Consider the following 27,905-nt stretch of genomic DNA (forward strand, 5'->3'; position numbering starts at 1 on the left):
AACCCCTTCCCCACCTCCCGCTTGCCGCTGGCAACCACTGAATCTGTTTCTGGTTTTGTAAATGGCTCTTTGTGTGTTGTCAGAAGCTCTAAAAGTGAATATAAGGCCACTTTTTCTATTTTCCCACCTTAATTTTGACTTCCCTTGAATTAATATGTAAATAGTATTTCCCTGAAGTTATTTTCTGTAGACACGAATGTGCACACACGTGCAAACACACGTGCACACACGCACACACATTTTGGCTACCAAAACATATAATCAGGGGAAAGTTAAAGCATCCTTGGTGATTAAATAAGAGCAAGGAAACACTCTCCCCCCTAAATTATTTCAGTAAAATTGGCATCTTATCTGTTTAGTATCTGTTCTTTTACTTATTTTTTGGCTGTCAGGTTTATGCCAACGCGTTAAAGTATGAAGATTATACTTTATTTGAGTTGTACATTTTATTCCATGGGCAGCAGTCTTCTTATTTCCTGAGGTTGTCATCTTCAGACTGCCTTCGGGGGGTGGGGGGCTACGTTGAGGGCTGACCTCAGTGGGTGCTGTGCAGGTCTGAGGAGAGGGAGCTCAGTTTCCACATTCCTCTTGGGCTTAAGGGTTCCAAAACGATTCCATCGCTGATGAGAAATAAACAAAACTTGACACGCCGAGTCCAGATTTTCCCTGTCAAGTCTGGGTCTTAAGGGAGAGGATGGGACGGGTTTCCTTACAACTGTGTCTTTGCCCACAGACGGCGACCCTGGAACAAGCTATTAAAGACGCCCACGAGTGTTACGATGACGAGATTCAGCTTTATAGTGAACAGATTGAGACCCTGCGGAAGGAGATTGAAGAGGCTGAGAGGAGCCTGGAGAAGTCTTCCTATGACTGCCGGCAGCTGGTGGTCGCCCAGCAAACCCTGAAGAACGAGCTGCACCGCTATCATCGGATCATTGAGAACGAAGGCAGCAGGTGCGGCCACAGAGGGACAGCGAGGGAGAGCCTCTCTCTCCATGCTGCTCACTCACTCATTCCACAGGTCCTTGTTGAGTGCATTCTGTGTGCCAGCTCTAGGCAGTGGGCAGGTGGCAGGGAGTGAAACACAGAAATCCATGATCTCAAGGGCCTTGAATCCTAGTGGGGGTGGCAGATGATGAATGACTGTGTAACAGAGGGAGGATGACCTCTGACAAGTGCTGTGGAGAAGATTATAGCAGGGGAGAGGGGAACGGAGATGAGGCTGATGGTGGGAATGCTTCAAATTTTGAGTTGGGCAGTCAGAAAAGGCCTCATGGAGAAGGCTACTATTTGCTCCACGGGCCTCTGGGGACATAACTGTCTTAGCAGGTGGAATGATCAGGAGTATTTAAGGAGATGCTGCAGGTGAGGTTCCTAGCACAGTGCCTGGTACCACAAGTACTTCGAGCTGTTGGTGTTATTACTGCTACTGCCAGCATGATTTGTACCACCTGGTTGGGTCTGTAAGGTGGCCATCAATATGCTAGCTGGTCTTGTTTGTAATGGAGCTGTGACTTGAACGCCACTCACTTCAAGCTGGGAAATAAATCTCAGTCTCTATCTCATCTACATCTACACCTTTACCTAGAGCTAAATCTACATCTTCTATTCTACATCATCTATGTCCACACTTAAACCTACATCTACATTTACATCTGTATCTACACCATCTACAAGTATGTGCACATCTACGCCTACATCTACATTACCTACATCATCTACATCTCTACCTATATCATCTATATCTATGCCTACACTTAAACTTACATGTGCACAATCTATATATAGTATATATCATCTATACTTATACCTACATTTATTTTATCTACAACTACACACTACATTATCTACATCTGTATTACCTGTATCATCTATATTGTCTACAATCACACCATCTAAGTCTATACTTATACCTACACCTACGTCTACATTTACTGGTATATCATCTATATCCATATCTATATCTATATTATATACATTATATTCATCTATACTTACACTTACAACTACATCAATATCATCTCTACCCACTCCTAACTTACCCCTACATCTATGTTATCTGTATCTTTATCTACAAGCTAGATCTACATCTATGGCTGTATGGATATTCATATCAAATTGTATCATCAGAAAGCAGATTGGAGACCACTGCTTCATATAAGGATTCCAATTCTCTATTTAGTTGTGATTCTTTGATTCATTCTTGCTGCTATTTGAGGTTTAGATTGAATTAAAATAGAAGCACCCAGAAGTATCCCACAAAGAGCAGTTCTTTCTTTTCTCTGGGTGCTCTGTCTTAGCAGCAATTACTTGAGTGTTTAACAGGGAAAGTAAGATTTTTTCCTCTTGTTACGGTCAATGTATCATGCATAATTCCAAATTATATTCATGTCACAGTGAACATTTTATGCACATATTTATGAAAATCAGTCTTAATATACTAATTTCAAATTGATAGAAATGTTATAAGCATTGAACAAGCAACTCCCGAGTGCTTTTTACGCGGATTCACCAGTTGGTTATGTTTTGTCTCAACTGCTTTCCCTCTCTCTCTCTCTCTCTCTCTCTCTCTCTCTCTCTCTCTCTTTATATATATATATATATATATATATATATATATATATATATATATATGTATTTCATATTATTTTAAAAATAACAAATTGGAGATATTAAGCCCTGGTTACCCTAAATACTTCAGCCTGGGACGGGCATTGTTTTATTAAAAAACAAAACAACAACTTCCCAGCTGGCATGGCTCAGTGATTGAGCATCGACTTATGAAGCAGGACATCATGGTTCGATTTCCTGACAGGGCACGTGCCTGGATTGTGGGCTCGATCCCCAGTGTGAGGCATGCAGGAGGCAGCCAATCAACGATTCTCTCTCATCATTGGTGTTTCTATCTCTCCCTCTTTCTTCCTCTCTCAAATCAATAAAAATATATTAACAAAAAACCCCCAAAACAACAAAAAAATCCCCAGTTCAACATAGTAGTGGCATTGTGAGATTATAAGCAATTCCCTCTTTACAGTGCTTCTGTGTGTTTCACAGTTTGTGACTTGAGCTCAAAGCAATGATTATTTCCTTTACATTCTCATCCAGTGTGCCAATGTTTATGAGGTTCGTGAGAAGTTTGGTCTAGGGAACGCTTTTGTTGTTTTTGCTCATAATTAGTGGGTCATTTTTACCCCCTGACCATCTGTGTGGCTTGATGAATTAGAGATGGTGACTACCTCTTTCTGGTCTTTCTGCCAGGCTGAGCTCCACCCTCTTTGAAGTGCCTGTCACTCTATTCCCCACGGGCCATGGAGCCTCTCTCAGCCCTCGACCCAGCAGGAAAGGTAATGCTCCCCAACCCTGACTTCTGCTGTTTTCTGCCCTCAAAAAAATGGAAAAAATTAAGTGGCTGTATTGTTGAACTTAACATTCACACTTCTTTGCAATCTATCAGGAAATTAAACTCTTTTAGGGGAGGTCTCTGATGCACTCCCACAGATGCTAAGGGACTGAGCCAGAAAGGTCACAGGAGAAAAATCAGACTGGGGGATAGACCACTTTGGAGACATATTTAATGGGGGGATACAATTCAATATTCTGAGTATTGAATTGCACCCCCCCCCTAATTAAATGAACTATTCTATACAAAAGTGTCTGGAGCAGAGAACATGCTCAATTATTGCTCATTTTTTCTTATCTTCACAACTGAGAAGAAGTAGATTGGCTGGCAAGCATGGCTTCTGCCTTCAACATTCGGTCCTTTGGGGAAGGTTTCTTGCACCGGTGAGAGGTCACCTCTCAGCTAACCCTCCCCCGTCCTGGACAAGCAAACAGAGTTTTGGGAGAAGAGAAGATGGTAACGTCGCATCCCCTTCAAATCCCCGTGTCTAGGACAGCTTAGAGGGGTTTGTGGAAATGGGGTTCTGGGGTCAGAACACTGTTGGAAGGGGCAGCAGGTCCCAGTCGCCAAACGCCCAGGGCCAGCCCCAGGGCTGTGGTCCGTGCACGAGGGACCCTGTTCTGCGCTTATGCTCTGCTATCAGTGTCTTGACATTGTTTTTCTGTTCTTTTTTTTTTTTTTTTTCCCCACCCAAGGATATTTTTTCATTGATTTTTAGGGACAGTAGAAGGGATGGGAAGAGGCAGAGAGAGAAACATTGATGTGAGAGAGACACATCGATTGGTTGCTTCCCACCTACAACTGAGGTACGTGCCCTTGACCAGAGTCAAACCGGGACCCTTCCTCTGGCTGACGCTCTATCCATTGAGCCAAACCGGCTAGGGCTCTACATTCTTAATCATTTTGCACAGCGGGAACTGCCTTTTTCTTTTGCACTGGGCTCTGAAACTGGGTGCTTGTAACTGGTTCTGCAAGCACCCCCTTCTTGCATATCTGGTCCCCACTGGGTTCCTTTGACATGCCCCTCTCTGCCTCTCCTCCTTCCTTATGGCTCCATGGCCTTTCCTGGCACTCCGCTCTTTCACCGTGATTCATGCTAGATGCCCTTGCTTAGCCCTCTGGTTAACAGAGGGCGGGGATGCAAAAGTCCTTTGGGATGAAAAGGTTAAAAAAATCACCAGGTGAGTGAAGCAGAAAAGCCTCATGGATGAGGCAGGGTTATATTTTGTGTGTTTTCTTGAAGTTTTAGTTTTTCCTTTTAGCTAGTCTGAAGAAATAAATGTGGCCTCGGAAACAGGGGATTCCTGTGAGTTCTAAGTTTAATAGCATCGCTTCCCCTTTACCCAGCAGGAAGGGGATGCTGATCAAAGGGTGGTCATGTTTATTTAGCTTGGGATGCATGTGCAACAAGGGAGCAACCTTGTGGAGTCATACGATTCCCATGCCTGAAGCCACTCTGCCCATGTCAGAGGCCCAAGCAGCGCTGCCCACTCTCCTTTGGGGAAGTCCAAGGTGGGAATGACTTTGTGGGATGGATTTTCTTCATCTAGTCCAGCCGTGGGCAAACTACGGCCCGCGGGCCGGATCCGGCCCTTTTGAAATGAATAAAACTAAAAAAAAAAAGACCGTACCCTTTTATGTAATGATGTTTATTTTGAATTTATATTAGTTCACACAAACACTCCATCCATGCTTTTGTTCCGGCCCTCCGGTCCAGTTTAAGAACCCATTGTGGCCCTCGAGTCAAAAAGTTTGCCCACCCCTGATCTAGTCTATGGATCCAAGTAGCTGCTGAGCTCAGCAGGTGGGACAGGAGGTGTTGCTCCTATCAAGTGGTATTTCAATAGAATTGTGCATCTCAGTAAGTTGTACCCAGTGGGATGGGAACTGTGAGAGTCAGAATAGCAGTGTCTTCCCTCTGCAAGCCCGGAGGGGTCAAGTAACTTGTATAAAGTTGTACCATTGGAGGGTCCTTAACGTGGGCCATGGATGCTGCAGATCTAGACCCCTTTCCCCCTTGCTTTGCCCCATAAATAGTAAACCCACCCCAGCGCTAGGCATTGGTCTCTGAAACAGATAGCATAATTTTCAGTGAATGCATTGTCTCCCTCTTTCACTGACAGCTATATTTGATTTGTTGCCCATTTACTTTTTAATTTTATTTTTAAGATTTTGCCAGAGCTGTGCAGGATATAACAACAGCAAAACCAAGACAAAAAGGCCTCCCTAAGACCATTCCAAGGAAAAAGGAGATTATAGCTAAAGACAGAGGAGATGAAAATTTGGAAGACACACCACTGAAAGGCCTGGAAGACACAAAGGTGGTGCAGGTGGTAGTTAAAGAAGAAGGGGAATCTAAGCTTGAGTCGGGGGGTGAGGAAGCTAGTCCCCCCACCCTAGAAGGAGGTCCAGAGGACATGCCAGATGGAGGGCAGATAAGCAAAGCCTTTGGAAAACTCTGCAAGATGGTCAAGGAGAAAGTGAGAAGCCCCGAGGAGTCTGAGCCCCCAGTTGACCTCTACCCCAAAGGGCGGTACGTGCTGGTCTCCGGGGATGCCAGTTACATGGGCCCTGGGTTCTGTTCTGTGTCTACCCCAGCCAGGGGTGGAGTGGTTGTTTCCACTGAGGACGGCTCTCTGCATCGGGATCGTGCTATGGAGCCCTCTCCTGAGCAGCCCCCACCCCCTCGGGAGAATGGACGGGGGTATCCGCAGGGGAGGGAAGGCGAACACCCACCCAGCCAGCATACTGCAGACAAGGAGGATGAGGGAGACACCGAAGAACTGAAAGGTCCGGGGGAGAGGCAGGATGGCCAGAAGGAGGATGAAGGCCCCAAGAGGCCCTGTCTCGTGGTCACACCTGGTCCACAGGGACCGGCTGCACCCCCGCCCCAAAGGCCTGGGGCCAGTCAGGGTGGAGCTGAGGGGCAGGGGGAGAGGAGTGGCAGCCTGAAGGAGAGGAGCTCTCCCGGGACTTTGGCTTATGAGAGGGTAGAAGTGATGGAATCCATGGAGAAGTTTTCAGCTGAGAGCATTCAGACGTATGAAGAAACTGCTGTTATTGTGGAGACCGTGATTGGAAAGACAAAGGCAAACAAGAAGAAACTGGGAGACAAGGGCTCTCACAACCTCTAGGCTCTGGAGGAATGCCCTGGGGCCACTGTCGGGCTGTGCTTTGATGGGTAGAACAAATGATAAAGAGTAGGGGTTCCTGTTTGGATTAGGCCTTAGTTGGCCTGTCTGGCATTGCCAAGGAAGCCTAATTAAAAACGTTTGTTTTGCTTGCACCTTGTTTGTCTAATTAACAGGGGCCTTGGGAATGTAGGTGCCTCAGCCACACGGAGGACACACTCTATTAAATGGCCACCAAACCGTGGTTGTTTAGGAGAGAGACATGCCCTTCGTAGCGGTGCTTTGAGACTCGGTAGAGTGTCCAGATTTCACACAGGAAATGCTGGTTGATGGCCTTGGCTCATTTCCATTGCATTTCAAGCACAAGCACAAGCTCACATGGAGGAGTGTTTTGTTAGATAAAATGATTAAAGGTATCTGCCTTAGTTTGGGTTCCCCCAGAAGCTGATCCCAAAGCAAGGCTCTAAATGTAGTTTCTTTCTTTCTTCTTCTTCTTTTTTTTAATAATTAAAATTTTTTAATTGATTATTTTTTAGAGAGAGAGAAAGAGAGAAAGAGAAACATTGATGTGAGAGAGAAACATCCATTGGTTGCCTCTACACCTACCCCGACTGGGGACCGAACCCGCAGCCTGGGTATGTGCCCTGACCAGGAATCAAACCCACCACCTTTTGGTTTATGGGCTGACGTTCCAACCAACCAAGCCATGTCGGCCACGGCTGAATGTAGTGTCTTAGGGATGTGATCTCAGGAAGCGCCAGTAGGGCAGTGGGGAGAGAGACAGGCAAAGAGGCAGCCAGTAAGAGGTGTGCTGCCAGGCAGGTTAGCACTGTGGGCAGCTGGAGCTCAATTCCTCCTCCCCACCACCCTGAGGGACTCTGGGAAATGGACTAGAACAGCGGTTCTCAACCTGTGGGTCGCGACCCCTTTGGCAGTCGAATGACCCTTTCACAGGGGTTGCCTAAGACCATCCTGCATATCAGATATTTACATTACGATTCATAACAGTAGCAACACTACCGTTATGAAGTAGCAACGAAAATAATTTTATGGTTGGGTCACAACATGAGGAACTGTATTTAAAGGGCCACAAGGTTGAGAACCACTGGACTAGAACATGTGCCACAGAGTTATCCTGTCTTAGGGGTGAGGGAACAGGGCTTTCATCCACCACCTCCTATCAGCCTGTGGGGAGGGCTGCTCCTGGGGCATTAACATGGAAGTACATGGAAATGGTAAAGGTCATGGGGATATAAGTGGGACACCAATGCCGTCTGCCATAAGTCAGGTTTCAAAAAGCCAAATCAAATGTCACCTCATAGTTTCTTGTTTAGGAGTTAATTCGTCCAACAAGCGTTTATTGAGTGTATACTATGTGCCAGAACAGTGTGCTATGCTGACAAGGGGAGGCTTGCAGATTTATTAATAGTCACTGTAGTATAAGAAGCTGTAACATACCTGTGTGTGCATTATCTTGTGCACACATGCACACATACATGCACATGTATACACAGGTACCTACGTTAAACTAGAAACTTTACAGAAATTTTTATGTTGCCTCTTTGCATCTATTTTTCTACTAACAGTCCCAAAGTGATTTTTTATTTGTACTGATTAAGAAAGTACCCCTTCCCTGTGTAGGTGCTCCAAAATACAAAATACAGAGTAAACATGCTCACACGGATTAGCGCATCTGCCTGAACAAAAGCATCTGGCAAGACAACCACACACCCTTACAAGAAAATTGATGGAGTCATAAGTTACATTCTCTTATTTCCTTGTTATGGATAATAGAAAGAATATTAAATGGAGTCAGATTTCAATAAAGAAAAGTGCTTTTGTGTTTTTCTTTCTAAAAGATGAATGGAGAACCTACTCCATTGCACAGTTTAAAAATATTTATGATTTAAAAGCTTAAGAGAGAATGATGGAAACCATTAGCTAGTGCCCAGAATGTACTAGGAATTTGGGCCAGTATATAGGTTTTATGTAGCATAAACCACTGCAAACCTTTTTGTTTTCCCCATGAAGTCTTTTTATTTTTTTTTGGACTAAGTGTTCAGTTAATATTCTTATTTTAAAAGGCAAGGGTATCTTTTTGGGAAGAAAGGTCATTTTTATATTCAATTGATAATTAAAAAATGGATGCCTGGCCGGTGTATAGAGCATTGGCCCTCCCACCAAAGGGTTAGAGCATTGGCCCTCCCACCAAAGGGTCTCGAGTTCGATTTCTCATCAAGAGGGAGAAGGGACCTGCTCCATCCTGCTTGTCCCCATCGCCCCAGGAGCACTTCACCCTGGCGGAAGCAGCACTTCCTGCAGCAGCAGCTGGATTCAGTTTTCAGTTTTTCCAACATTTGCAGAACCATGATCACCTCCTCCGATGATCACCAGCCAGTTGAGTCCCTCCACAGAGGTCTGGGTCTTCCAGGGGCCTGCCATGTGCACTCACTCTGCACCCATGGGCAGGGAGGGCGAGTCAGGCGCGTGGTGCCACTCCCCAGTAAGCCCCTGGCTCCTGCCTGTGTTAGATTGCATAGTCCCTGTGATAGTTGAATTCTCTTTTGCCTTCCTAATTAAGCCGTTAATATTTCTTTATATGACTCAGTTGAGGGGGCTTTATATTCAGTTCTCTCTGTTAACATCACTGCTGGAGTTTCTGTCTCCCAAGAAGGGGCATGAGACAGCAAAGGGAGGCGCCAACACAGGCAGCATTAACCTGCTGCCACCGCTGTGGGCAACTGGGGTTCCATCCCCCCTGGGGACTGAAGAGACCAGGTAGCACATCTTCAAATGGCCTCAACGGGAGGCCAGGAAGCTGGGATCTTTCTGCACCAGCTCCCTCCCTTCCTCAGGTGAGGTGGCCCTGGGGCATGATCCCCTGGCACTTCTGCCTATAGCACACCAGGTCTGGCGCATCTCTGCAGCCAGAGAACACCTGGTAGGGAGAGAGCTCCTTGGCATGTACAAAACTGTTTATAGGTGACCTCTGGGGTGGGCCGAGGAGATAGCTAGAGGGCAGAGGTTGGCAAACGTTTTCTATAAAAGGCCCAATTACAGGCTGTACAGCCTCCGTTATAACTATTCAACTCTGCCATTGTAGCGTGGAAACAGCCACAGTCAATGAAAAATAGGCATGGTTATTTCCAACGAAACTAATTCCCAAAGCAGGCAGCGTGCTGGGTTGGGTCCCTGGACTGTAGTTTGCTGACCCCTGATATAGGGCATGCACCAGCAGGGTCTAATGCAAAATTCAGGTTACATACCAGGAGACACTGCTTACCTGGCATCTCTTCTTTCTTTCCTCTTTCATGTTGCAAAATTCCACTGAGGTTTCTCCTAAAATTGTTGTATCATAAGTTTGTAGTTGGGATGTTGCTGGTGAAGGAAGTCACTTCAAACTCATATGGCACTTGGCGCATTGATAATGAAGGACATCATTCAGATGCCTTGATTAGTGTAAATGCTTGACTCCAACTTCTCATGCTTGGAGAAAAGCAAATAGATGCCACAAACCCCAAATTGACTTAAGTTTTATTAAAAGAAATAGGGCTTTTGAAATGAGATGTATATTTTCCAAGAAGGTATATCCTTGGCCAATAACTTCACTGTGCTGGTGCAATTACTAGTCACAACTGCCCCTTCACCTACATCAGTGATGGCAAACCTATGACACGCGTGTCAGAGGTGACACGTGAACTCATTTTTTTGGTTGATTTTTCTTTGTTAAATGGTATTTAAATATATGAAATGAATATCAAAAATATAAGTCTTTGTTTTACAATGGTTGCAAATATCAAAAAATTTCTATATGTGACACGGCACCAGAGTTAAGTTAGGGTTTTTCAAAATGCTGACACGCCGAGATCAAAAGGTTCACCATCACTGACCTACATGCTTGTGTCCTTATGACCGGGAGCTTACCAGGTAGCTTATCTGTCACCTGTGGTTGGTCAGTGGTTCCAGGACAGGGGCCAAAAGAGAATAAAACAGGTTGCAGTGTCTGCCTTTTGTCCAGCTTGGGGCAGCCCATTGGGTGTCCTCTTCGGTGTAGAGGGACATCTTTGAGTGTGCTATGAGATGGGACAACCCACCCTGGGGTGGTAAGGATGGGTTGGCCTGAAGCCTCTGTGGTGGAAATAGGTGATGGTTAACATTAGACCTAGGGAATTCCCAGCCTCATGTGGCTTTTCTGGCATCTCAAACTCTGTGAACTGAAATCTCTAATTGTCCCCATTCCATCCCAAATACGCAGGACTGAACATTAGGAATTTAGAAAGACAGAGTCTTCATCTTTGGGCCAGTTGCATTTCTTATGGTCAGTTCATTCTGTTCCCAGGTGCACACACAGTGAGTCTCTTCTAAGTTTTAAAGAGAAAAATGAAGCTGACAGGCTGGCTTGGAAAACTTGCCTCAGATCAGACCGCGATTCCTGGTCCCTTGTAAATCCAAAACCAAATTCCATCACATTTTTTTGAACCCAAGGGAAGGGATTCTTGGCAATGAAATGCACAAGAGACTATTGGAAGAACTCAAGTACTAAGTTGATTAATTTGCAATGCAAAGAGAGGGGCCATCTTTCCTGGAGATGCCATGCTAGTACCTCTTACGCTGATTACTCCTCTCCTGGTGTTACCATCCTTGGGAGGCCAAATAAAGCATCAGGAGGCTGTGGGTGGGCATAGAATTAGACCATTGGCAGGAGAAGGTGCTTCAAGGCACTGTCTGGGGATGGCTTCCCCAGGGTATTGGGTTCTCTTCTCAACAGACTTCAGCTCTTCAGAGACTGGAATTCCCCTTTACACCAGTCTGTGTTTCCCTACGGCCGAACAACGCTGGATACTGTCTGCCTGCATTCACCCCCGACTCTCCATTTTCCTAACTCCCATGAGCTGAGAGCAGGCTCCTCCTAGCACCCTTTTTGTTGACAGAGAACCACCCAGCTGGCTACAATCAAATCACCTTCGCTGGCCCAGGACACATGCTGTGCTGATGTTACTTCAAACTCCCAGAATTTTTAGAACCTCTTATTTTCTCCCCCAAACTCTGTTTCTATGCTTGGCTTTTTGATTTTTAGAAATTTCTATCTAATTAAACTTTTTGTATCCAAGAACTTAACATTGGCTGTGAGGGTACCAGTTCCCTTAATTTAGCATTTTTCTCTCGAAATTTAAAATTCTTGCCTATGTTTCCTAAAGGTTTTGTAGTGTGTGGTTTTCATGTGATCACTCCAACTAATGAAGGCATAGATCACACGAAAACCACTGCTATTAATTTATGTGACAGTAACAATAACATGTAGTGGTAACTCTATAAGAATTACGTTTGTGAACTTAATCTTTTAGAAATCAATCTTCGAACTTAAGTATTGAAAAGGAGTTTGTCACAAGATTGGACTTTGGACCGTAACACCTTTCAATGTCTGCTTTTAGCCATAGGCTCTCTTAAGATTTTGCTAATTGGGTATGGTAAGTATTATATCATAGGACACATTTGAAAATTGTTTTTTTTTTTTTACAATGAAATATAAATATATTAACATTTTATCAACTATTAAGATTTGCCAGAATAGCATGTGGTCACATGGGCTACAGCTAGTTTATAATACTGTTCATGGTACAATCCACGCAGAGGGGTTGCCATGTAAATCAGTACTTAAGAATATGTTTTAAGGGCACGTCAAGCTCTTTTTGTGGGAGAGTCTCTAATACTTATCAACCATCTGTTACTTGTCCCAGGTGCTTACATTTAGGCAGGGTTAGTGACCAGTACTAGCAGATGCTCTGTAGCTGAAGTGACCTGTGTGTCTCCGTCAGGCTGAACATAAAAAAGTGGGTAAGAGTCCTCCACAGGTTCTCTTCTGCATGGATTATAGCCACCTGTGTTATGATTGCAAACCATAGGATTGAAGATTGAAGCAGCCTGAATCTCTGAGCCACTGCATGGGAATCTATGGCATTGGGGAGTCACTGAATCCTAAGTAGGATTTGTGTAAATAAAAAATAAAGCTTCATTGTGTTAAACCACCGAGATTCTTGGACTGTTCGTTACTACAGTACAATGTAGTTTGGCCTGATGAATATATTCTAGAATAGATCTTGACCATGACCCATGACCCACAATGAGAAATGCATTTTATATTGTGAGCCACTTCACACACTTAGACACATACACACATCCCTGAAAAATACATTTCAGAAAACAATGCTTATCATTAATATGCATGGTCTATTTTATTTTATCACAAAATGGTGGTCTTGTCTTCCTAAATTTACTTTATGGCCAGCTACTGGGATATAACCTGAGTACTGTATTAAAAATGCTGCTGTAGGTATTTGATTTATTTGTGTAGGATTGGTTTGCTAATTATAAATCTTTCATGTATAGTAATGAAAGCAGGCTTTTTAGATCTCTCTTTGGCAACATTTTATTACCTGCTTCTAGAATGGCTGGCAGTGTTTTTATGTAATGCATATCACATCCCACAATTTCTGGAAAATATTGTTTTCTTGTTAAGTTTCCTAATTTACATGACTTTTTAAATTTGTTTAGAACATTTTGTAATAGGGAGCAACAATGTTATCCTGATTAATCATGATTTACTTATTTTCATTTAAAAAAAATAAATAACTAAATGTCTCTTCCATTAGGATAAGGGATATCATAAAAACTTCACTAGCTAGACACATTTTACTGTTAATGCTGGTGCAAAAAAATGAAATAGAGACAAAATATTTTTATATAGCACTATATATTTTTATATACTGTATACTCATATCAAAACTTGCCATTTTTATTAAGAAGCTGATAAGTTACTCTCTAATTTCATAAATTATACCACAACTGTGAAAATATGGACACTATTTTATATTTTTGCTGCCATATAAGACATTTAATGTTTATACAGAGAGCTGCAAAATTACAGAGGTGATGCAATGGGAATCAATGAACATTTTCACCTGAATTTCCACTGGCTTTTCTCTTCAGCCAGTATCACCTTGATATTCTCTGAATATTCTTTTAAAGATGAACATGGTGTCTATTTCTCCAATAAATATGCATACACACATTTTAGGTATATGTGTGTATATACATTTATACAAATGTATATATATATACATATATACACATGTGTATAGTCTACATATGTATATATATATTTCTGTGTGCACTTATACACACATAATGTCCTTTGGTTTATTTTCAGACAGTTAATGGGAAATGAATTTTTGATGATTCCATTTATTTTTTTCTTAAAATCTAAACTGGTTTAAAAAGACCTTCGCAATAAGTAATAAATTTCTTTTAAAAATCATAAATTTTGTTACATTTTAAAGCATTAAATAGAGAAGGTCATATGGTGTTAGAGAAGACAAATTCATGCCAACATGGGGAAAAAAGAAAGAAAATGGGTTTTCCAGACTTCTTTTTTAAAGTTGTAACCTTCAGGGAATGGAAACTGGTGCTCTGGTGTTTGAGGAAGGGAACTCCAGGCTTAGCTATGTACTCCCAGGGGATGGGAGAAATGTAGCCAGAGTAGTTGATCAGTTCTTGGGAATCAACTCAAACAAATGAGTCATTTCTTGGGAATGTGTGGGCATTGGGATTGGGGATGAGGAGTCCATCCTTGAGTAGGAAAACAGGTCAGAAAGCATTTCTACTTGGTAATGAAATGGGGTGGTGTCTTTTGGGGTAGACATGGGAGAAGAATGTATCAGCTTTAGATGACCTGTTAAACACCATCATGGACTGCTTAGTTGCCAAGATGGTACCTGTGCTTTCCCTACTAAGGGCTTCTCTTGCTTCCTTCAGGCTCAAGTTGCGGGGGATGAGTTGGCATTCCCCACTTTGGCAGAAAAGGCTCCATACAAATGAAGGTCCATGTGAAGATGGCTGCTCACATCTTCAGACATGCCCACGTCACCCTCCATACACCTGTGCCTGAACAGAGGCCATTGCCCTAACACATCAAAGAAATCACAACGTGAAGGAGTAGGATATTGTCTGCCAAACACATGTTTTGGAACTCAAAGCCCAAGTTCATACGTGCAAAGCTGTAAAAAATACTCACCTGGCCTCTTGCTCCCATCAGATTAAGAAGTTCCCAAATGAATTAGGAAAAGGAATGTTCCTGGGTTAAAAACTACTATGGTGTGTTGCCAGACCTGCCTTGCATTTTCCCCTTTTGGATAGTTATGTGAGAAACCCCAGAAAGTTGTGGCTGAAATGAATTCTGTGCAAACAGAGTAATTTGGACTTCTCTAGAATATTTTACCGTAACTCAGAGCAATAGCTGGTGAAAGGACAGCCACTCTACTTAGGTTTTATATTTGTCATGCTGGCTGAGTAGGAAAAGTTATGGTGTTGGTATTGGTGGTAAGATTTCCAATGCCCATGCTGTTTTACTCTTCCCCCTCCAGTAATTAGAGTTCTCATGGATGGCATCTTTCAAATCATGCCACCTTCAACTACGTCATTGAAAAATCGTGCTCAGTTCATTTTTTTTTTTTTATCTAACAGGTCAGTTGAGACCATGAATAAGACATTCTAGGAGTCACTGTGTGCAGCTTTTGACATGCATTCTCTTCTCTTCTCAGATCTGAAAAAAATTGAGGGGAAAGTTGTCCAAGTTTTCCTTTGCACGATATCACCTATTTGAGTGACACAAATAAAGAACCTAGAGTCACAAATAGAACGTAGATGTTGGTGGGAACACTGTATTTGGGGCATAGAATAAAAAAGGTTATTTCCATTGTAAAGAAAATAATCATTGACAGTGAACGAAGCTTCAGATCAAGAAGTTGGAATTGCTAGGTGCCTGACAAAGAATGGAGCAAGGACAGAGAGGCAGAGATAGGAGAGGGAGGGAGGCGCCGGAGCCAAGGTGCAGCACTAGTTCTTGTGCAGGATGCTTTTCAGGCTTCTCTCCACAGCTTCATCCAGCTCTTCCTCTAGCTCCTCCTTCTTGGACATGGCCAGCTTGGACTGGTAATCCCTCACGACCTGGTCAATGTAAGGGGCACTCTGCGTGCCATGCAGCATCAGGGTCCACTCCTTCAACACCCCCTTCTGAGGTGCGCTCCCGACAAACCCCAGCTCCAGGGTCCAGGTTCCTCGGGCGTCTTCCCCCCAAGTGTGGGTGGTCATGAAAGGCCACTTGTCAAAGCCCACCTTGGAGTCATCATCCCTTGGACGCCGGCTCAGCAAAATGGACTTGGTGCCCATAGGGGAAGTCATGTTGATGTTCAGGTCTCCTCTCCTGGTTGCATTGACTGTGATGACAGCTTGGACATGCTCAAGGTAGCGGACGAAATTTTCCTTCCCTTCACATGCATCTGTGGTGAGGGTCAGCACCAACTTGCCAGTAGATGGTATTTTCCTGAGGGCAAAGCAATGAGGGGATATGGTAAGGAATCCGCATATTACGTGAGGGGTTTCTGAAGACAGCTTCAGGTTGCAGAAAGAGCAAGAGCTTTGAGGTTAATCAGACAGACCTGGGTTAATTCCAACCTGAGTTGTATGAGCATGAGTAAGTTACCTATTCTCTCTGAACCTTCTGTGGGGAAAGGGAATGTGACAGATATGTTGATGCCTTTCCCATTTCTCCTAAGTCACCTCCAAGTTCCTCTTCAGCTGCGGCTCCCATGTACCCTGACTGCTTCCTACCTCAGGTATCAGCATCTCCCAGCATCTCTCCTGGAGCTTTTCCATGTTCTGTGGGAGTTTGCTCAGGACAGCCTACTAGTGACAGGGATTTAATTTCTCAGGGACAATCCTTTACCAGAGACTGACAGAAGGTGGTGAATAAATATACCCTAACTTCTCCATTCTTCAGTGAGACAACTCAGTGTCCCCAGTGGGACTGAGCCTAGTTGCCAACAGTGGACAACTAGTTGCTCATCAATGTACTCTTTATTGGCTTTTATTCCTCTTCCCTGTCTCACATCTCTACTTCCCCACTTGTATTTCCTGGAATCAAATTGTTAGCACCCAAGTCCCATCTCAGGGTCTACTTTTGGGACAACCCAAACTGAGACAGAAGCTCATAATGCCTTTCTTTTAAAGTGCTAAGTTCCTTATTATTGCTAATGTTAGTGTTATTAATATAATAAAAAAGCTGAAATTGAGTTAATTAATCCTAGTGAAGAACAGTCCTTTGAAAGATCAGAGAAATTTGGCAATCTCTTTGATCATAGAGTTAGAATCGAAAGAAGGGTCAATCTCAGCATTTCAGCTATCTTTCCAGACAATCAAGGTTGAGAATTGCTAAAATAGAGGGTCAGAGAGGTCAAAGTATTGTCCAATTTGGTGGAATTAAGATTTGAATGCAGGTCTGGGTAACTGACTACAGAAGCTGCAGGTCCTTTTCAAGGACCAAAAGGGAATGGAGGGGAGGACGTATATTGAGAGGGTTCTGACTTTGGCCAGGCTCAGGTCACCAACAGAAATAAGGCTGGGGTGGGATGGGATGGTTAGAGATGGATTTACCACCATTGAAATGCCATTATCCCAGAGGTGTACCCTCATAATGGAATATGACACAGCGATGGGAGTGATATTACTGCCCATAATAACTTGGATTGATCTCACAAATGGTATTTTCCTGAGGGCAAAGCAATGGGGGGATATGGTAAGGAATGCGCATATTACGTGAGGGGTTTCTGAAGACAGCTTCAGGTTGCAGAAAGAGCAAGAGCTTTGAGGTTAATCAGACAGACCTGGGTTAATTCCGACCTGAGTTGTATGAGCATGAGTAAGTTACCTATTCTCTCTGAACCTTCTGTGGGGAAGAAGGTTGAGATGTTTAGTAAAAGAAACTGAATACCAAAGTGTCCATGCAATGTGATTTAGTCAGAGAAAGCCCAAGAACTGTAAAGCTAATCTTTGGGGGCAGGAATGAAAACAATGGCTGTCCAGGGATGTGGGAATTAACTGGAAGGGGGAATGAGGAATCTTTCTGGGGTAATGGAATATTCCAGTGTTTGATTAGATGGTGGTTACTCAGGTATATACACTTATCAAAACTCAAATAACACACTTAAGTCCTGTGCATTTCGTTGTATGTACACAAAACCTTCATTAAAAATAACAATGATAAAAACTTCTATTTCTAGTTTACTGATGGACCAATGAGGAAAGGAATTAAATAAAGAGGACCCTATTGTCCAATCCTCTTGCCATAATGAGAAGTAGGTTCATGTGACCAGCGCAGTGCTTTCTGGGTAAGGAACTTCTCACTTAAATCCTTTCATGTCTGTCCACATCACTTGGAATAAAATCAAATGCTTACCTTGTCCCACAAGTAGAATGAATAAATTGTATTATAGTCACACAAAGAAACATTATTCAACAATGAGAATAAATGAGCTACAAGTACACACTAAACATGCTTGAATTTCATAACATAATTCTGAGCAAAACAATCTAGACACAAAGGAGAACACCGTGTATTATTCCATTTATATTAAGTATGAACTAGGCAAAGTAATCTATGGAGTCAGAAGAATAGTGGGGAGATTATGGTGGAAGAGGATTCAGGATTTTCTGGGATATAGGTTGTGTTCTGTTCTTTGATCTGGGAGGTGGTTACACTGGTTGGTTTTTGCAATGAAAAATAATGTCATAAAGCACCCAAAAAGTTAATGCTCACACCTAAAAATATGGGTTCTGAGTCACACGGCTGTGTTCTATGTAAGTACCCCCCTCTCCCCAGGAGTTGTGCATAGCTATAGTTCTCTCTGCAAGCTAGTTGTCCCTAAGTCAAATCCAGCACATCTCCCTGACAGAGCGGGAATCTGATATTGTCACTAATGCCATGGCACCATCTCTGGGACATTTCCACATGCAGCAGGAGAACCATGGCACCCACTTACTCAGGGTCCTGCACGGAGCCGCCCACACAGTGGAATCTCTCCGGCACCGTTTTCCAGTCTTTAGCCATCTTCACCATGGCGCCTGCGTCAAGGACCCCGTAGCCAAAGAGGTGATTAAACTCCAGGCCGACCCCATTCCGCCGCCACTGATGAACCTCATCATGAAGCTGGTTTCGTTTGGAGGTGAGCACAGTCAGATGCTGCATGTCCCTCCAGGTGAGACCCAGACTGGATGCCGGAAGCCGTTGGGAAACAAGAGAAAAGGGGAGGGCGAGAGAGGAAGAAAGACACAATGACTAAGTCAGGACAAAAACCCCTTGTAAGATTTTGGAATATCTATGAACCCCAAGTCAAGGGAGAATTCCCATGCACTATTTAGAACCATTTTATATTTGTCAATTAAAAAAAAAACCACACTTGTCTTTCTTACTTAAATGCATCTCAAATGTGCATTCTAACACACACACTGGAATGGCTAAAATGATAAGACTGACAATAATAAGTATCGACAAAGATGCGGAGCAGCTGGAACTCATGTACTTTGCTGATAGGAGTGTAAATTATTGCAACCACTTTGGAAAACTTTTTGGCTGTATCTTCTAATGTTATCCATATACTTAAGCTATGGCCCAGAATTTCCATCCTTAGGTATGTATCCAACAAAAATGTGTGTATACATTCACCAGACATATGTACAAGAATGGTCACAGGCCCAAACTGAAGATCTCAAATGCCCCTCCAGAGTAAAATGAATAGACTAGTTAAGGTGTATTTATAGAATGTGGAATACTATAACGCAACAAGAATGACTGATCCATAGCTACTCCGAATAATATGGATGAATCTCACAAATAAAATGTTAACCTATGGAAGCTACACACTGAGGAGAACATGTTGTATTATTCCACTTGCTTAAAGTATAAAAACAGGCAACATTAATCTATGCTGTTAGAAGTCACATCTTGATTGGGGAGGGGACATAAAGGGCTTCTGGGTGCTGGCAGTGCTGTTTCTTGATCTGGGTGTTGGCTACATGTGTGTGTTTCATTTGTGAAAATGAAGCTATCAGTTCTTCAAGGGCAGACACAATGTCTTCTGCACATTTTTATCCTCAGTATCCAGGTCACAGGTCACAGAACTGCCATTGGCACACTGTCCAGAGAATAAACAAGTCCACTTGAAAATGCTACTGGTTTTGGAAATTAGTGTCTGATGTTACTCAGTGTTTGTGTTTTTTAAACTGCAAGTCATGACCTATTTGTGGCTAGGAAATCAACTTATTGCACATGTTGCCTCACTGGGATGCACATAACAGTCTTCTGGTGGGGAATTTAAAATCCCACTGCTCAGGCCACACCTCAGACCAATTAAATCAGGCTCTGCAGGAGTGGGACCCAGGTATTGTAAATCGTTAACATTTCCCCAGTCATTCCAGTAGGTAGTTAAATTTGAGAACTAATGATTTAATGGATGGGACTATTGTTAAAAAAATGAATGGCATAGAATAGAAAAGAAGAACAGTATACATTTCATATAATATGGAAAACTATTTTTTTTTTCATGGAACTTTTGGTGTGTGTGTGTGTTGAGTAACAATGAAAAAATTATTTCTCACTGAGAGTCATGGTCAAAAAAGTTGGAAAATCCATGCAGCATGGTTCTCTTCAGAAGTCAAATAATTCAAAGGACTCGGAACAACATAACTCATTTGATAAACTTTTAACACATGTAGGGTTCATTGGTTCAAAGCTTTGAATCAGAATCAAAAGATACTAATGATTCATATGCTCTTGAAATGTAGATCTTTAGCTTTTAAGGAGAAAGTTGCAAGGAAGGTCAATGGTTATTTGAGAAAATTAAGAACATAGCTTGGACATATGATCCCCAGGACGCAGGTAAAGGTGTGAAACTTCCCGAAGTTGATTATGACCTAAAGTTCAGTGTTTTGCCAGAATAGGATTCTGAATTCATTAAACCCAGAATGGTTTACGGTTGATAAGTAAAGGATCTGGTGATTTTGAGGTGACCTGAGGGCTTGGCAGGTGGAGTATCTCTTATCTTTGCTAGGGGTCTGCCACAAAATGTGCTATGCTTCCTGACATTCGGAGAAGGACCCCCTCGGCGTTTCTCCAGGGACTTATTTTCAGGAGAAGATGAGAGGGAGGATGTGTCAGAACAAGGATCTTACTTATGAAATAAACCAGAACATAGTACACATTCCAATGTAACTGAGTTTTCCATTTGCATATGTCAGAAAAAGAAACCTGCATCCATTGTAGTTCCCTCTTTTGAGCAATTTCAGAATTAACAGAATACACTGTTGTGTAAAGCAGTATTTTATCCACCTGTTTTTAGTTTTAATCCTATCATAGCAGCTCGAGCATCTTAAGTAATACCTACTAAATAATAAAAAATAAATTTACAGAGTTTCTACAATATAAAGGTCATTGTGGTGTAGGACAAGTAATGTCACATGTTCTTCCTTGGTCTCAAATAGTTTATATAACAGTTGGGAAAATAAGACACATATGTAGAAAAGTACAGCACAGTGAAGTGACTCCATGAATGTCTATTCAGTGTCCACCATGTCCAGGCACTGTGCTGGTTCTGGACACATTGTAGAAAGTCCAAGCCTCGATATTTAAGAAGGGACAAAACCACAATGAAATATCACTCACATCTGTTAGAATGGTTATTATAAAAAAGACTAGAAGCCCGATGCACAAAATTCATGCAAGAGTAGGCCTTTCTTCCCCTGACTGCCAGCACCAGCTTCCCTCTGGCACCCGGAACCCGGGCTTCCCTCACAGCCCCGGCTTTGTCTGGAAGGTCGTCCAGAAGGACATCCGGAAGGATGTTTGGTCTAATTAGCACATTATACTTTTATTATTATAGATGAGATAACAAATTCTGACAAGAATGTGGGGAAAAGGAACCCTGTGCACTGTTGGTGGGAATGTAAATTTGTGCAGCCACTATGGAAAAAAACATGGATGATCCTTAAAAAATTAAAAATAGAACTACCATGTGATCCAGCAATTCTACTTCTGGAATATATACAAAGGAAACAAAAACACTTATTTGAAAAGATATCTGCATCCCCCATATTCATAGCAGCATTATTTATAATAGCCAAGACTGGAAACAATCTAAGTGTCCATTTATAGATGCATGGATAAAGATGTTTATCCATTATGTATAAAATGGAATATTATTCAGTCATGAAAAATAAGGGAACCCTGCCACTTGTGAAAACATAGATGGACCTTGAGCATATTAATCTAAATGATATGTTGGACAGAGAAAGACAAATACTATGTAATCTCACTTACATGCAAAATCTAAAACAAACAAACAAAACAAAACAAAACCCGGATAGAAAAAGAGATAAAATTTGTTGTTACCAGAGATGGGGTGGGGCTTTAGAGGAAGGTGATCAAAAGGTACAAACTTTTAGGTATAAATAAGGACTAGGGATATAATGCACAACTTGATGACTATAGTTAGCACTGCTAGTGATACATAGGAAAGTTGTTAACAGAGTAGATCCTAAGTTCTCATCATAAGGAAAAATTTTTTTCTTTTTCCTTTTACTGTATTTTTATGAGATCATGCATGTTAACTAAACATATTGTGCTAATCATTTCAAAATATGTGTAAGTCAAACCATCATGCTGTACACCTTCACATTATACTGTAGAGTGCTGTATGTCAATTATATCTCAATGAAACTGAAAAAAAAATAGAGGGCGGGCTATCATGAAAGGGAAGCTAGGGTGCCGAGGAAGCCAACAGTGGACCCTTTGTTATTCCAACAAGGGGGACTCAGACTGTGGTCCTCAAGCCCCTGTGTCAGAAGCACGTGGCAGATACTGACAAAAAGCAGATTCCTGGCCTCAACCCCAGCTCTCCTGAATCGGCCTCTGGGAGGTTGTGAGACTGAGAATTGCACTTAAAACAAACGTGATCATTCTTCTGCACACAAATGTCTGAGAACATTGGTCTAAGATGGCAGTTCTCAACCTTGGCTGCATGTGACTCAAACGTCAAAAAAATAATGATGTCAGACAGGCCCAGGGATGTTGATTCCATGGGCTTGTCCAATCTGCAGCCAAAAGCTTAAGCAAAGCTGATCCAGGGGAGTGGTTCCTACCTTCCTGGCCAGCACTTGGTATTTTCTCAGGAGACTCTGAGTCGTGGACCTGACATGGCTTTGGATATATTTTTAACAAGCACTGCAGGGATTCCGATGATCAGAAAATCTGAGAAACTTTGGTCCAGGGGGTCATCAGGCATCTCTTAGAAAGTAGCATTTTAAGCCACGGTCAAGGGGACAAGTAGGAGTGACTGAGTGAAAAGACAGGGAAGGGGAGGGCTCTAGGGGAGAGAAGGTTCTGGAACGAAGGATTTAGAGGCGGGAGAAAGCAAGCCTTGTGCAGGTGATACGCTTGAGAAAACACAGGAAGGCATGAGCCCCAAGTATGACAGGAAGGGAGAGCCAGGAATTGTAAGGCAGAGGCCGTGCACCCACATCAGAACACTGGGACGTTATCTTAGGCACAGCCAGTAGTGGCAGAGTTGAGATGTGATCTGATCTTTATTTACAGTTCCATGGAGAATGGAATCAAGAAGTGTGGGACTGGAGCCGTGGCCAGTTTTCTCAGTGGTTAGAGCATCGGCCCTGCGACAGAAGAGTCTTAGGTTTGATTCCCAGTCAAGGGCACGTACCTTGGTTGTAGGTCCAATCCCTGGCCCCAGTCAGGGTGTGAGCAGGAGGCAGCCAAATGATGTGTCTCTCTCACATCAATATTTCTCTCTCTCTCTCTCTCTCTCTCTCTCTCTCTCTCTCTCTCTCTTTCTCTCTCCTTTCCTTCTTTCTCTCTCTCTCTTTCTCTCCTCTCCCTCCCTTCCATCTCTAAAACTCAATGGGAAAAATATCCTTGGGTGAAGAATAAAAAAAGAAAAAGTGTGGGACTGGAAAGCAGGCCCACACTAATGAGAGGTTGCTGCAGGGGTCTGGCCAGGTATGACCATAAGGGACAAAGCTGGGAGCTGTCACAAGGCCATGCATGAGTAAGTCCCAGGCGAATTATCAATAAAAACTGTTGCACTTGTGCAGCTGGCTTCAGTCACTTATAGGATCCTGCAATGCTCCAGGGATAAATACACATTTGCTAGTAGATCAGTCCTAGGACACTCAGGGTAGACCAGCTGGCTCTTGGTTTAGAATAAGCACCCACAGAGAGCAAAGTGGAACCCAGGGCTTCTCCAGGAGACAGTGGATAGCTACATTTTCACTTGGAGAAGCCAGGGCTCCAAAGAAAGAGGTCACTTGGGACACTGGAGAAAATCCTGTACAGACGTGGCAGAGGTCTTAAGCAGGAGAGCGTGGGGGTCCTGGAAAAGCCAGTCCGAAGCCCAGGAAGAGACGGGCCTCTTGTGGCTGAAAGAGGAGTCTGGCCTCAGGGAGACTCAGGAAGGGCTCTTCTTAAAACACTCAAAGCTGGTTCTGGAAAGTGAATTATATGCTTGAGATTGTGCGCCTGTGTATAATCAGCAGAACTGGGTCTCTCACAGAGACCTGCACTTGCCCAAACTTAGAGCTGGTTTACCAACTTCCCGTTAGGAAGAGTAAAGTACAAAATGTTGACTTTTTTTTTTTTTTTAGTTCTCTGTGAGGATTGCCCCTCACCATTGTTTTTCAGAATTCCTGTATTTATGGTATCAAATTATCCTGGACCTGACTTCCCAGTCACGATCAAGGCAGCAAAGGGGATTCAGGAGAGAACAGGCATCTTTGGAGGACTTGCACACTGAAATGTTTTCAGGAGGTTGCAGTGTTAAGGTTGGAGGAATGACCTCTGCTAACATGCGGTAAATCCTAGAAGTCAACAGAATTTTAATCCCTCTACTTATTGATCTTTATCTGAAGAGAGAAAGGTGTATGAACCTGAGCAGGTAGCTTCATTCCTCTGGGCCTCATTCTTTTTGTGCAGAAGAAGAGATATTTGGAGTAGTGAAAGATCTGTTTGTTTTCTTTTAGCTTTAAATTTCAGTTTATTCTCTAAACTCTGACAGGATTAAAAACCAATGTCAACGGTCTCGATTATTTCCAGTCTGAGAGAAATGATGCATTCATAAGCCAAGTTGGTATTTTCTCCACAGTCTGTTTGCCTAACTCCTATGACCTGTGAGAGAAAATCAGTTTACATGTTGCCCTTGTGTAGCTGTGCTATGTAAAACCTCATCTTGAAGAAATCAAAACCCAATTTTATGTACAACTTTTGAGGAAGAATCAATTCATTCACTTCATCCTATTGCCTTGGGCAGAATGCATGGTGATACCTTGGACCCAGAAGGTGGCTCTTCCACATCCCATAGTTGGGCCAAGAGAAGACCCTGAGTTGGAGCCCAGGATCCATCCCTAGGGTTTAAATTTCAAGCCCTTTATTTTCCAATCATGTGAATTTAGGTAAGCTACTTTAACAATCTGAGGCTCAGGGTTCCCATCTAAAAAATGGGAACAAGGCCCGGCCAGCATGGCTCAGTGGTTGAGCATTGACCTATGAACCAGGAGGTCATGGTTTGATTCTCAGTCAGGGCACATGACCGGGGTGCAGGCTCCATCCCTAGTGTGGGGTGTGCAGGAGGCAGCCGATCAATGATTCTCTCTCATTATTGATGTTCTCTTCCTCTCCCTTCCTCTCTGAAATCAATAAAAATCTATTTGAAAAAAATCTATCTATCTATCTATCTATCTATCTATCTATCTATCTATCTGCCTAAGCAACCAGTCTACCCATTGCTATGATGCGCACTGACCACCAAGGGGCAGACACTCAATGCAGGAGCTGCCCCCCAGTGGTCAGTGTGCTCCCACAGAGGGATCGCCACTCAGCTGACTGGGATGAGTGGGGCTGGGATGAGTGGGAGTGGCTCCTCCCTGAATCCCCGCAGGACACGCCAAGGGACCCTATTGGTGCACGAATCTGTGCACCGGGCCTCTAGTATATATATAAAATGGGGATAAGCCTTTAGAGGTTTTTTTGTAGGGTATAAAGGTAGATCACCATGTAAAATTAACTAGCATGATACTGAGAACTCAATAAAGAGTTTATTAATATTAAAATATATCTCATATATTGAGCATCAATGTAAGTTTGAAGAGAATAGACACTATTTCCCATATATATTGGTCACAATATTTAAAAGTAAATGGAAAGTTTTTCAGTTTTAAGGTACATTCAACACTCAAATAAACACATATCCAATTAAAAAATGCACTTTCCTAGAGGCATGGTATCTTTGAAGTAGACCTATAATATACCAGGAAGTCATGAAGACCTGTTCATGATCTAACTTTCTATTTTTCAGATAAGACAACAGAGATCCATAGGAAGTGAGTGATTGCCCACTTAGTTGCTGGAAGACACTAGCAATTCTATCATATCTATCCTTCTAGTTTATTAAGAAAACCCAATTTTATTCAGAACAGCAATGTTATCAGCTATAAAACTACATTTCCCAGCCTCTCTTGCAGTCTGGGGTGGTCATATGATAGTCTGGCCAATGAGAAATGAGCAGAAGACACTGGGCAGAGTTTTTTTGAAAAACCTTTAAATGGGGCTGACTTAGCTGGTGGATTTTTTTCCCCCTTTGCTCCTCCCTTTTTTCTGCCTGAAATGTAAACACAATGGTTGGAGCTCCAGAAGCACCTATAGAACACGAAGGTGGAAGAGGAGAAATCCAGAAAAAGCTGGATTGCCTGATTCCCGGTGGCACCCCCCCATACTTGCCTGGACTCCTTACCTCTGTATTATCTTTCTCATGACAGGATAATAAACCCTTTTTTATTTATCTATTGTTATTCAAATGTACTGTTTTCAATCTTCATCTAATACCAGCACCCAATCAGAGGCTGAGTCTAGATATTCAAATTCTGCACAACAACACCCTGGTTCATAGAGCCATTGCCTTACTGGGTGCCCCTCCCCCCCCCCCCCCCCAGTCCACAGAACAGCAATGGGCTGGCTGCTTATGTAGCCCCTTGAGTGGGGTTGAAAAGACAAATTCCTGGGCCATTCATTCCCAGGGACTTGTGTTCAGTGACTCTTGGCAGAGAGTTGGGAATCTATTATTTTCCAACTCCCCCTCGTGCTCATCTTCACTAGTTATCAGGGAAATGCAAATTAAAACTACAATGCAATTCCACTGCACACCCATAAGCATGGCTAAAGTGTAGAAGACTGACAATACCCAATGTTGGCAGGGATGTGGGACAACTCTAACTCTCATACACTGCTGGAGGAAGTGTCAGTGGGTAAATTCACTTTGAAAACTACTTGGCAGCATCCACTAGAGCTGCACATATGTGTACCCCCGACTCAGCATTTTGACTCCCTAGAATAGTGACGGCGAACCTATGACACGCGTGTCAGATGTGACACGCGAACTCATTTTTTTGGTTGATTTTTCTTTGTTAAATGGCATTTAAGTATATAAAATAAATATCAAAAATATAAGTCTTTGTTTCACTATGGTTGCAAATATCAAAAAATTTCTACACGGCACCAGAGTTAAATTAGGGCTTTTCAAAATGCTGACATGCCGAGCTCAAAAGGTTCGCCATCACTGTCCTAGAAAATACCCAACAGAAACGTGTCCTTAGCTTCACCAAAAGACATGTACAAGAATGTTCATAGCAATATTACTCATAATAGCCCCAAAGTGGAAACAACTCAACTACCCATTTAGAATGGAGTAATATTCTACAATGAGTATGAACAACTTATAACCAGAAACAGCAGCATGGAGGAATCTCTCGGACTTTCAGAGTACAAGAGACCAGTACTTAGACGTAGGTAACAGTCTTTTTCTTGATTTGGGTGCTGGCTACATGGGTCTGTAACCTTGTAAGAAGTCATTGAGTTATACCTAATATCTGTACACTTTTCTCAGAGTCTATTATACTTTGATTAAGAGTTTACATGTACAAACCCATGCCCTGGAAGGTCAGTTTTGGAAACATTGTTCTAGACCAAGCATTCAAACTCGCAGCCTGTGGGCTGCATGCCTCGTTTATTTGGCCCGTGTTAGCCTTTGAGTTTGACAGGCTTGTTCTAGTGGGCCATTTTACTATGGCTGCTTCTTTGGAGCCAAAAATTTGCCTCTTTATGACATCTGCTCCTCAAACCTACCTCAGTCCGAACAACACAGACGGTCATGGAAGAACCCAAAATATTTGAAGATAGCAGTTATCCCTCCCTCCTCTGCCCACATGTTCCCATTAAAGAAATTCTTTGAAATTTCCTCTAATGGTCACACGGGGACATGTGAACAATCTTCCTGTGACTCAATAAGCCATTTTCAAGCATTTGGCAAAAAAACACTTTATAATATTGGAAAACAGTGGTGATTGGGCAGGACAAAGGAAGGGTTTCCCTTTTCCCACTGGAATCATGGGGCGGTTGTTCTCCCTCTTTCACAGTCCCGAGGGGTATT

The 27,905-nt window shown here is 42.8% G+C and overlaps 2 protein-coding genes across 4 annotated transcripts in view; one reads left to right on the top strand and one right to left on the bottom strand.

Annotated features, from left to right (window-relative positions):
• Nucleotides 1–6,686, top strand: part of BFSP1 (beaded filament structural protein 1) — a 65,557-nt gene extending 58,871 nt beyond the window's left edge. For all 3 annotated transcript variants that reach the window (XM_081096974.1, XM_081096975.1, XM_081096973.1), the window contains 3 exons: nucleotides 734–954; nucleotides 3,259–3,344; nucleotides 5,570–6,686. In XM_081096974.1, the coding sequence (XP_080953100.1) occupies nucleotides 734–954; nucleotides 3,259–3,344; nucleotides 5,570–6,534 (1,272 nt within the window). In that variant the 3' untranslated portion in view covers nucleotides 6,535–6,686. The remainder of the gene's footprint in view (nucleotides 1–733; nucleotides 955–3,258; nucleotides 3,345–5,569) is intronic.
• An 8,546-nt stretch (nucleotides 6,687–15,232) lies between these two features.
• Nucleotides 15,233–27,905, bottom strand: part of PCSK2 (proprotein convertase subtilisin/kexin type 2) — a 257,323-nt gene continuing 244,650 nt past the window's right edge. Inside the window, exons 11-12 of the mRNA XM_081096978.1 lie at nucleotides 18,405–18,632; nucleotides 15,233–15,910 (exon numbers count right to left, since the gene is read on the bottom strand). Coding sequence (XP_080953104.1) covers nucleotides 15,424–15,910; nucleotides 18,405–18,632 — 715 coding nt within the window. The 3' untranslated portion in view covers nucleotides 15,233–15,423. The remainder of the gene's footprint in view (nucleotides 15,911–18,404; nucleotides 18,633–27,905) is intronic.

The sequence above is a fragment of the Myotis nattereri genome (assembly GCF_964212035.1).
Source record: "Myotis nattereri genome assembly, chromosome: 8".
Taxonomy (NCBI): domain Eukaryota; kingdom Metazoa; phylum Chordata; class Mammalia; order Chiroptera; family Vespertilionidae; genus Myotis; species Myotis nattereri.